We start from the raw sequence: 12010 nt of genomic DNA, 5'->3' as shown, positions 1-12010 counted from the left end.
TCTGCTGGACCCAGATGGGGAGAATCTATCTAGAAAGGGCAAGAGGGCTCTAGCACTAGAGTTGGCAGGGCTCATTGGGTGGGCTTTAAACTAGGTTTGAAGGGGGTGGGCGATGAAACCAGTCACTCCAGAGAGGAGAGAGGGGGACATCAACTAGAGTTACTGGAGAAATCAGCAGCCCAGCTGAAGTGCATGTACACCCTTAAGAACAAAGGGGTCCAGGATGGTTGGACCTACTTCAAACAGGAGTGCTTGAAGGCACAGGAACTGGCTGGGCCCACATGCCGAAAGATGAGCCATCGGGGAAGGTGATTGGCCTGGAGGGACAAGCAGCTCTTGAAGGAATTAAGGGGAAAAAAAGAGCTTGTATCACCTTTGGAAAAGGGGAGAGGCAATTTGTGATATGTTTAAGGATGTTGTTAGATCATGTAGGAGAAAAATTAGAGAGGCAAAAGCCCAGATAGAACTCAAGCTGGCCACTTCTGTGGAAGACAATAAAAAGCATTTTTATAAATATATTAATGCTACAAAGAGGGTCAGGAAGAACCTCCACTCTTTATTGGACCTGGAGGGGAACATTTACCTGAAGATGAGGAAAAGGCTGAGGATCTAAGTACCTTCTTTGCCTCCATTTTCAACATTAAGGCAGATGAACTTCAGGATAACTGACCTCCTGAACTGGTAGGTGGCATCAGGGTGCAGTATAATCCCCCTGAAACCCATGAGGAAGTAATTGGGGACTTGCTGAGACACTTGGATACTCAGAAGTCCATAGGACCAGGTGGGATCCATCTTAGGGTAGTGAGAGAGCTGGCAGAGGAGCTTGCCAAGCCACTCTCCATCACTTACCACCAGTCCTGGCTCACTGAAGAGGCCCCAGATGGCTGGAAAATGGCCACTGTGATGCCCATCCACAAGAAGGGCCAGATGGAGGAAACTGAAAACTCCAGGCCTGTCAGCCTGACCTCAGTGCCAGGAAAGATTATGGAGCAGATCATCTTGGGGGCAATCACAACACCTACAGGACAGCCAAGGGATCAGGCCCAGCCAACTCCTGGCCAAGCTGTCAACCCATAGCTTGGACAGCAGCACTGGCGGAACTGCCTGGACTGCCAGAACTGGCTGCAGGGCTAAGCCCCAAGAGTGGCGGTGAATGGTGCCACATCCAACTGGCAGCCAATCTCTAGTGGTGTTCCCCAGGGATCACAGTATCGCCAAGGTTGGAAGAGACCTTGAAGATTGCGTCCAACCTGTCACCACAGACCCATGACTAGACCAGGGCACCAAGTGCCACATCTAATCTCCTTTTGAACACCTCGAGGGATGGTGACTCCACCACCTCCCTGGGCAGCACATTCCAATGACGAATGACTCGCTCGGTGAAGAATTTTCTCCTCACCTCGAGTCTAAACCTCCCCTGGCGCAGCTTGAGACTGTGTCCCCTTGTTCTGGTGCTGGTTGCCTGGGACCAACCCCTTCCTGGCTACAACCACCCTTCAGGTAGTTGTAGAGGGCAATGAGGTCACCCCTGAGCCTCCTCTTCTCCAGGCTAAACAATCCCAGCTCCCTCAGCCTCTCCTCATAGGGCCTGTGCTCAAGGCCTCTCCCCAGCCTTGTTGCCCTTCTCTGGACACATTCAAGAGTCTCAATGTCCTTCTTCAACTGAGGGGCCCAGAACTGGACACAGGACTCAAGGTGTGGCCTAACCAATGCAGAGTACAGGGGCACAATGACTTCCCTGCTCCTGCTGGCCACACTATTCCTAATGCAGGCCAGGATGCTATTGGCCTTCTTGGCCACCTGGGCACACTGCTGGTTCATGTTCAGGCAGCTGTCAATCAGCACCCCCAGGTCCCTCTCTGTTCAGGAGCTCTCCAGCCACTCCGACCCCAGCCTGTAGCTCCGCACAGGATTGCCATGGCAAGTGCAGCACTCGGCACTTGGACTTGTTGAATGCCATCCCGTTGGACTCTGCCCATCTGTGCTGGCACCAACCATTAGTAAGTTTGCAGATGACACCAAGTTGGGAGCAGGTGTTAATCTGTTAGAGGGTAGGAGGCCTCTGCAGAGGGACCTCAACAGGCTGGACAGATGGGCAGAGTCCAACATGATGGTATTTAACACGTCCAAGTGCTGGGCACTGCACTTTGGCCACAACAAACCCATGCAGTGCTACAGGCTGAGGTCAGAGTGGCTGGAGAGCAGCCAGGCAGAATGGGACCTGGAGGTACAGGTTGGCAATATGCTGAACATGAGCCAGCAGTGTGCCCCAGTGGCCAAGAAGGCAAATGGCATCCTAGCCTGTATCAGAAATAGCGTGGCCAGCAGGAGCAGGGAAGTCATTCTACCCCTGTACTCAGCACTGGTTAGGCCACACCTTGAGTACTGTGCCCAGTTTGGGGCCCCTCAGTTTAAGAAGCAAAGGACAACATTGAGACACTTAAATGTGTCCAGAGAAGGGCAATGAGGCTGGTGAAAGGCCTCGAGCACAAGCCCTATGAGGAGAGGCTGAGGGAGCTGGGGTTGTTTAGCCTGGAGAAGAGGAGGCTCAGGGGAGACCTTATTGCTCTCTACAACTACCTAAAAGGAGGGGATTAATCTCTTCTCCTAGGCAACCAGCACCAGAACAAGAGGATGCAGTCTCTGGCTGCACCAAGGGAAGATTAGGCTCGAGGTGAGGAGAAAGTTCTTCACAGAAAGTTATTGGCCATTGGAATGAGCTGCTCAGGAAGGTAGTGTAGTCACCCTACCTGGAGGTGTTCAAAAAAGGACTGGATGTGGCACTTGAAGCCATAGTTTAGTTAGTCATGAGGTGTTGGCTGATAGCTTGGACTTGATCTCCGAGGTCTTTTCCAACCTTATTGATTCTATGATTCATGGCTTGGGAAAGGATCAGGGTCTCCTGAAAATCACCCCAGCAGGCTCATTGTGAATTCACACAGCATAAACCTGATGGATAGACTAAGGCACATTAAATGGAAATAATGCCTTTCTGCTTGCTGTGTTTTTATCTTAATGCAGGACATAACTGACTAAGTGCAGATTTTCTTGTTTACTTTGTGCAAGATTGCATGGTAAATGACATGTCAGACATCAGGGAAGATCTTGCTCTAGCAATCAGCAGACAGTCAGTGACTTGAAGATATAATGCAACCTCCCAGCAGAGTGAAAACTAACTGGTCTAACATGGAAAAAGGCTCTCACTTAGGTTTCATTGAGCCAAAGGATATTCAAGTAGCACCAAGTACATGAGTGAGTTGACTGGGGTAGGAAAAAAGGCAGCCCATTATCCACAGTGCTTTAGTCCAGCCTCCTCTTTCATAAGTAAACAGACTTCAGAAGTGCCTCCAAGACAGTATATATACCATTTTCTCTATTAATTAGCTTAGCTCTGAAAAAGCAGACCCCAAACAAACAAAAAAGTAAAAACTTAAAGGTCAAAACCATCCACAGCTAGAAGCATCCAACAGAAAGATGCCCGTGTTTATACATCTACTTGCTTACAGTAAGAACCTTAAAGACATTAGGCAACCAACCATCTGAAACTGGTCTCACTGTTACTTAGCATTGATGATTCCATAGTCAGTCACTGAAGCCAAGTTCCTCTGAGTATCAGACTAAGCAGGAGAAAATCAGCACAGCAGTGAAGACAGTATTAAAACAGAGATGCACCTTTATTTGCACTTGTTTGATGTGCTTCTCCTCAAGAGTCACAACCACCTTTACAATCAAACCTTTTACACCACACTTCCAGAAGCTTGCTAGTTTAAACGACAGCAGAACTATCCAGTACACTAAAAACTCTTTAGTCTCAAGAAAAAATTAAGTTTTATTATCCTTTCTATCATCAGCAGGCAATCCATGTATGCTTTAGGCAGCCTAGATTTATTTGCAGTACGTCGCCCCTGCTACTTACTCGAAGTCTGGCTTCTTCCAAAAGAACACGCCAGTGAGAAACTTTGTGTAAATAAACAGAACAATAGATACAGTGGGATGTCAAGTACTATAACAGAGTAAAATACAGCTTCTAGTAGTTTCTTGCAGTTTTTCAAGACACTGATTTATTTCAAATAAGATTACTACAGTCCTTTAGAGTTCAAACTAAGCAAGGCTAAGTTTTGCTTATGAAAAGGTTCCTGAAGAATCTAATGACACCCACTTATACTCCTCTTGCCTTATCAAAAGCCCTACTTCAGATCCTTGTTATTACTTTTATCTAGTGGACTGGACTGTTATAAAATGCAAGTTACCAGAAAGTGACTGCAAAACTGAGCTGTCTCTTCTCAGAGGGCAGCCATCTGGGCTTGTTTGCGTTTTCAACTTTGTGGAACAGGGAGTTGCTCTGTTAGAGAGGGATACCCTCGGGAAGGAAGTATCCCACAGAGCACTGTCTGCCCCTAGCTATGCATACAAATCTTGTTTCGTTTCACTCACAGCTTCAGACTATTCAACAACTACAAGAGAAGCACTTAGAGGGGGGAAAAGAAAGGCAGGATGTAACTGTAAGATTCTTATTAAAACAGCTACCAAGATACTGGGGTGGGCTACTCCTGGTACACAACTAAGGAGCTAGCTTACTTCTGCATAAAGTGACAAGGACAATGCCAGCCTGTTTTCAAAAGTGGAGTGCAGTTTTCAAAACTGTTATTCAATTCAGGCTCGGGCACAGGGTGCTTTCTGAGCCACTCCACTGAATCCAGACAACCATTACTCAAAGCCTGTGCGGACAGCAGTAGCTGACTCACAGGAAACTAGGAAAATCTCCTAACAGCTTTTAGCCAGCTTCCTTAACAAGGACAGTTGTGTAATTTGGAGGAGTTGGTTGTTAAAAATACTTCAGTTGTTCCCATTGTAGTTTTATGTAAGTGAGGAACTCCGTCATAATTTGGGTTTCAAAATAAAAGTCTTGTCTTTTGGCTAGCCCTGAAAAAAGCATCTACAATTTACTGTAAGTCAACAAGACAGAACTAAGTGAAATCCTCTTCCCTGCTTTCTGGGAATAGTACAGATAGAACATTAGGATAAAAAAAAAAAAGTACCTTCTAAAGTAAAATCCAGCAGGAGATATTCATAAGCAGAATCCGTCTTTGTTTCAACTTGCGGTCTCTTCAAAGTAGAGAAGATTTTTCCAGGGCTGCTATCATCTGGGTCTTCCAGCTTTCTCAGCCCGCACCCCATGGCAAGATCTGCAAATGATTAAATGGCAGGAAAAGGTGGTGGGGAGGGGAGCAGCACGATCTGTTGCTCTCACTACAGGAGGGGAAAAAAAAAAAAGAGAAAAAAGTAACAAAAACTCCCTTTGATTTTTGTTTTCAATTAGCTGTAAGTCCAAACAGAGAAGAATTTCAGTTCCCCAGTCAAAAAATGGAGGTACTTTCCATTCATTTTTTAATATACGAACAGCAAACCTGAGACAATTTCAGGCTACAAACTTGGTGAGAGGAGGCTTGATTTCACTGCAATGTTAGAGCTGCTAGGAACTAGCAGAGATTTTCCATGCCACGTCAATTTACAGCCAGCCCCGATCAGTGCTCTCTTGCAGAGGACACCAATAGTGCTTTGTTTGTCCTTCTAGACTGGCTGGGTGAGGGGGGGCAGCACGGGGGAGAAGAACTGAAAAAGAAAGTTAAGAGAGAAACTTGTCTGTAACTACTTACCTCCAGAAGTTCTCCACTGCAGCACAAAGTCAGAGAGGAAAAAAGCAAGTTAGTCAGAATGAAAGAATGAGAAAAGAGCCTCAACATGGTTGGAGACGAAAATCACTTCCAGAAAGGAAGTCAGCTTCAAGAGGAAATTGTTTCTGGCATCTCAAAGGGTAGAAAAGTAAATGAAAAGCAGTTTAGTCCTTATTTTAGATTTCAAAGTTCGGACCCTATTTCCTTCCCAAAGGAACTTTCTAACAGAGGTAAAAAACCCATGAAAACATGAACACAGTGTAAATATATTGTAATTATGTAAAAACATGTAGCGAAGGCATTTCTTGGCAAGAAAAATCAGTAAGAATCTACACCACTAAAATTAACTTACCTAGTGGGTTTTGAGAAACATCTAAAAATGACACTGTGTCATACATTAATATAGTTACAAGACTTTGTTCCCCTTTTTAATAGCCACTGAGCAACTGAAATCCTCTCCTCCTCCTCTCTCAGGCTGACCTCTGTTGGTACAGCCACAGGTTTTCAACACTGGTTCCTAAGACAATTTTTCTTTAAGTCCTGAAATTTTACTATAATATGAAGGGCTCTCCTAACTCTCACATTAATTACTGCTTACTAGGAATGTTCATTCTGCAGACTATACTCCTGCATCCCCCCTTAAAGTTACTTAATTTGGACAGAATTTAGAAAAAAAATAAAAATATCACTGAGTGCAGAGCCTGGGATTGGGGGCTGTAATTATTGCATGGAGTCTTTAAAATGATCTTCCAGCTGCTGAAACCTAGGGGAAATCCTTCAGTATTGCCTTCTTGATCAAAACCCAGGCAAACACACCAAAGAAGGAGAGTTCTTCAGCTTTCTGCATGTCTGCTTACACACAAGTTGCTCCTAAAGGCTTTTTTTTTCTCTCCAGTAAAGGTTATCCCCTGAATTGTTGTTATACCAGAAATACATGTCAACTGTCCACTCATCCTTTGCAGTCCTGCTGCTTCATTCCACAGTCCTTCAGCTCCACTGTAACTGCTTGTAGAAAGCCAGAGCATAACTAAGACAACTGTAAACAAGAAAACCTTTTTTGCATCACTAGTCCAGTTACCAGATGATTTGTTTTTATTTAAATGAAACTAGCTACATTTTAAGTGAGGCCAGAATGTTGTGTTTTCAGCTTCTCCTGAGAAAGCTTGAACAGTATTTAGTATCATAGTATCAGTCAGGGTTGGAAGGGACCACAAGGATCATCTAGTTCCAACCCCCCTGCCATGGGCAGGGACACCCTACACTAGATCAGGCTGCCCAGAGCCTCATCCAGCCTGCTCTTAAACACCTCCAGGGACGGGGCCTCAACCACCTCCCTGGACAACCCATTCCAGGGCTTCACCACTCTCATGGTGAAGAACCTCCTCCTCACATCCAGCCTGAACCTCCCCCACCTCCAGCTTCATTCCATTCCCCCTAGTCCTATCACTACCTGAGATCCTGAGAAGTCCCTCCCCAGCCTTCCTGTAGGCCCCCTTCAGATACTGGAAGGCCACAATTAGGTCACCTTGGAGCCTTCTCTTCTCCAGACTGAACAGCCCCAACTCCTTCAGTCTGTCCTCATGGGAGTTCACACCTCTCACTGAGACAGGAATTTTCGTAGTATAAACAGACTCCTATGACAGCAACACAGAAATACTGTTATGGATAAACCCAAGATATCCTTATTTTTGGGTAACCCTGGACTAGTTAAGCAGTTACAACCTTGTAAGTTGGAAGTCAGCCAACATTTACCATCAAGTCAAGTCTACAAAAGTCACTAGAGTCACCAGAGACCCAAGATCCCACACCAGAATAAAGGAAACAAACCAAGAACTAGCACCATCCCTCAAAACAAAAAAATAAAAATGCATCAAAGCACCTGAATGACTCATGAGAGGAACAGGATTATAAAATCCCTAGATTCAGGAGCTGCCTGAATAGCTGTAGGATCCTGTTGCAAAGTGGACATATACCACAGAACAGACTGTCTGGTGACCCCAAACTGCAAAGGCTCTGGAAACTAGTATCAGAGAAGTCATGTCCAAAACTATACAATCACAGAATGGTAGAAGACCAAAAGGGACCTCTGGAGACTGAGTCCAACTCCCCTGCCAGAGCAGGTTCACATAGAGCAGGCTGCACAGGACAGTGCCCAGGCAGGTTTGGAATGACTTCAGAAATGCAGACTCCACCTCCCTGAGCAGCCTGGTCCAGCGCTCCACCACACTCAACATGAAAAAGCTCCTCCTCAAGTCTGGGCCCATTACCTCATTCTGTCACTGGGCACCACTGAAAAAAGACTGATCCCATCCCCCTGACACTCACCCTTTAAGTATTTAAAACTATTGGTGAAATCACCCCTCAGTCTTCTCTTTTCCAGGCTACAAAAACCCCCAACTCACTCTGCCTAGTTAGAGGAATGTCTCCCCCAAAACTAAACATGATTTGCATAATCAGTTAATTAACAGTTTATATTTTAAGATAGTGGGAGAGGCTAAGCTTAAAGAGTAGAAAAATAGTATGTGACAGTAGTATGTTCAAGTTACCTGATCTTCCTGTTGATTAAAGTCATAAAGCACAAAGAAATCCATGAAAGCAGTACAAACACAAAGGATTTTCCTTGTCTGTGTATGCACAATGTCAAAACAAAAGCTAGAGATAAGCCAGAGACATTACTTCTAAGCATTCATCTTTCAGTGGATACCAAAACTCAAGACAAGCTACTGAATCAGCACTTGAGAGTCAGCTCCAGCAGGATCCACAGAAAATTTTTTCCTTAGAGACACCTCTCTGATTAGGACATGGCCTAGGATGTTAAAAGCAGAAGGAATCACACTGTTTAAACGCTACATTGACTTAAAGCTGCAACCCCACCCATTATTTCAGTTTAAATTTTAAAACATATCAAGAAGGACACAAGCAGCAGTATTACAGTCATGACAAGTAACTCCATGCTCAATCACATCATTTAGAATTAGCTGCAAACCTGGAGAAGTACATCTCATGCTTTGCAGCCTGTTAGTTGACCACTGGGATGAAGAAAAATAGGCGCCTGTGAGAAGGTCATTGACTCAAAATATTTTAACTTATGAGCCTACCTGGAATAAATTCATTAATTCAAGTTGCAAAGCCTTTAAAGATCCATTCCCATTGTTGAGATTAAAGAGTAGTGAGAATTAGAAACGCAAATAACATGAGCAGTACAATTACCTAAAGAATAAATTACTATTTATAGAGATTTCATGAGAGACAACAATGACTCAACTAACAAAAACCAAGAGAGGTAACTCTTAGTTTCTCTGACAAAGTCAAAATCACTGAATACTTGGGACTAAACAGTTTTCCTGCTTGGGGTGAAAACTATCCATGTTTGCAGATTACAAAGGCATACAGAAACACCACCTGAAAAAAAAGAAAGAAAACCAGCATTATTTTCAGCTACAGATCAGTCATCACTGACACAGCTCATTGTTAACTGAAGCCAGACACATTCATAAGATAGAAGCAAATCACAAACACGGGGCACATCAGCCTCAGGTTCTGCAGAAATCTGACTATCTACAGGATTCAAAGCCAACACATTAAAAAAAAACCCAAACCCCTAAATAGTAGTCATATCACATTGCAACACTTCTGCAACTTACTTTTTTTTGCAACACAGTTCCTCTCCAAACTCCTTTTTGGGCTTACTTCCTTTGTTTCACGACTAACCAAATGCAAAATTCTTGCTTGGGACAGGATCATTTAGAAAAAAAAAAAAAACAAACAAACAAAGAAAGCCCCAAAACAACTATTAAAAATCTTCTGCCAAGAAGACTGCTCACATCCTGATCCCCAGAACCAGAGCAAAAGCAAACCTGATACTTCATTCTACTGAAAAAAATAAGAGAACTAGCCCCATATTTCAACTACTCCTCAACACTACAATTAAAGTTACAAACCAAATAGTAGAGAGGGACCAATCTGAATTAAACTTCAGTTCCTAACCCAGAACTTCATTAGAAGTTACAGATCACACAAACTTCTTTCTGAATTACAAGCAATTTCAACAAAGAGTTTCTTATATTTAAAGCTGGTAACAGGTCTCTAAATGGAGATCTACGAAGGAAGCTTTTAGCTGTGCATATCCCCGACATTTCACTTCGCAAGGCTGAGGTAACCAAATCATCTCTATCACCGGCTCGTAGTGATAAGACAAAGGGGCAATGGTTTTAAACTGGAAGAGGGAAGATTTAGACTGGAGGTTAGGAAAAAATCCTTTACCGTGTGGGTAGTGAGGCACTGCAACAGGTTGCCCAGGGAGATGGTGGGTGCCCCTTGCCTGGAGGTATTCAAGGCCAAATTGGATAATCTGGACTAGGAGGTGGCCCTGCCTTATAGTTCCCTTCCAACCCAGAGTATTCTGTGATTTTGTGATCCGCAATACAGTATCAACAGAGCCAGGTGATCAACTCCAACACACATCCCAGACAAACTGGATGTTCTGGCTGACCTGATGGGAACCTAGAAATACTATGAACACCCAGCAGGCTGCAGCTCCACTTACCAAGGTACAGTACAACCATGCTAGGCTCTGAAATTCCAGTTTCAAGACTTCTTTAAATTCTTTGTGACTTGAAAACAAGACCTTACAAGACCTACCCTATCCCATCCTATCTTAATTACATTATTAGATATTAAGAATTTGAGCTACAGTATTTGTGTGGATTTTCTGCCTAACGTCTTGCAAGGACTTGCATACAGGATCGCACAATCTTAGCATGAACTGGGGTCAGAAGACATCTTCACAGGTCATCTAGTCCAACCCCCCTACAGTGAGTTCAGACATGCCAAACTAGATCAGGTTGCTCTCAGACCCACCAAGCCTGACCTTAAATGCCTGCAGGGATGGGGTGTCCATCACCTCCCTGGACAACCTGTTTCAGTGTTCCACCACCCTCATAGCAGAGAGCTTCTTCCTAACATCCAATCTAAATGTGCCCTTCTCTAGTTTAAAACCGTTGCCCCCAACCCTATAGCTACAAGCCCTTGCAAAACAGTCCCTCCTCAGCTTTCTTGTAGGCCCTCCACAAGTACTGGGAGACCTCTATAAGCTCCAGGGAGACCTTTCTCCAGGCTGAACAGCCCCAGCTCTCCCAGCCCACCCTCATAGGAGAGTTGCTCCAGTCTCCCAACCTTTCTTTTATTGCCTTCCTCTCCATCAAGCACATGTCCTCATGTTCAGGGCCCCAGAGCTGAACATGGTACTCCAGGTGATGTCTCACTAGAGCACAGTGAGAGAATCACCTCTCAGTGTGCTGGTCAGGCTTTTCTTAATGCATCACAGGATACAATTGTCATTCTGGGCTGCAAGTGTCCATTGTTGGCTCATGTCCAGATTTTCACCCACCAGTACCCCAAGTCCTTTCCTGCAGGGCTGCTCTCTATCACATCATTCCCCAGCCTGGGATAAGGAGGATGGCCCCAAGCCAGGTGCAGAACCTCCCAACCAGGCATCATCCCCCTATACTCTTCCCAAGATACTTGTCCCTGTGTGACATGCCTGTGCAGTTCCTTCCTGCCTTCAGTTTGACCAGATCTTAACTCTGCCATGCTGATCTCTCCCTGTCCTTGCCTGATTTTTCCCACCTGGGGATGGAAAGCTCTTGCACTCTGTGGAAAGCATCCTTAACAACCATTCTGCTCCCTTGTCCCTGAGAAGCACTTTGCAAGGGGTCCTACTAACTCCCTGAAGAGCTGGAAGTTTCCTTTCCTAAAATTCAGGGTCCTGACTATATTCCCTATCCAACTTGTATCCCTTAGGGCTGTGAACTCCACCACTCAATCACTGCAGCCCAGGCTGCCTTCAATCTTGACATCTCTTGACAAGCTGACCTCTACTGGCAACCATCAGATCTAGTATTGCATCCTCTTGGGTATGGCTGTGTATTACCTGGCTTCAGAAATCAAAGACACTGCCGAAGTCTCCTGGATTGCCTGTAACTCACTATGATACTTTTCCAGCAGATGTCAGGGTGGTTGAAATCCCCCAGCATGTATCAAGACACTGGCATACTTTGGATCCTTAAAATGATGTAACTGGTGTTTACTTACAGCACATACTTTTATACCAAATGAACTGAAAGTACTGTAGTACTTCAACATTACAGAGCCACAAACCTACTTTACTGCAGTTTTTACTACGAAACACTTCTACAACCATACAACTCACATTTGAGAACTATGTTAAACAGAACAACAATGTTTCAAGAGAGCCATGCATTCTGCTGGTTTCTGCTCAGCTTCTGCTGGAATGCAGTTTGCTCAGTGACTTCACATCCTCTATTTTGCAAAAC

The 12010-nt window shown here is 44.6% G+C and overlaps 1 protein-coding gene across 4 annotated transcripts in view; it reads right to left on the bottom strand.

The window, feature by feature from the left end:
- The window catches only part of RFTN2 (raftlin family member 2), a 37766-nt gene extending 30839 nt beyond the window's left edge, over nucleotides 1–6927 (bottom strand). The window contains exons 1-2 of one of the 4 annotated variants that reach the window (XM_068137953.1): nucleotides 5658–6927; nucleotides 5040–5250 (exon numbers count right to left, since the gene is read on the bottom strand). In XM_068137953.1, the coding sequence (XP_067994054.1) occupies nucleotides 5040–5178 (139 nt within the window). In that variant the 5' untranslated portion in view covers nucleotides 5179–5250; nucleotides 5658–6927. Of the gene's footprint in view, nucleotides 1–5039; nucleotides 5611–5657 lie in introns of those variants that run through there. The other 3 variants (XM_068137954.1, XM_068137955.1, XM_068137952.1) reach the window with 3 other exon arrangements.
- Between the last annotated feature and the right edge of the window lie 5083 nt (nucleotides 6928–12010).

Source organism: Melanerpes formicivorus, unplaced genomic scaffold (assembly GCF_026170545.1).
Source record: "Melanerpes formicivorus ecotype bairdi unplaced genomic scaffold, bMelFor1.0.p_v2 SCAF_5, whole genome shotgun sequence".
Taxonomy (NCBI): Eukaryota; Metazoa; Chordata; class Aves; order Piciformes; family Picidae; genus Melanerpes; species Melanerpes formicivorus.
The sequence above is the reverse complement of the archived record's forward strand: the minus strand, read 5'-3'. Positions and strand labels throughout refer to the sequence as shown.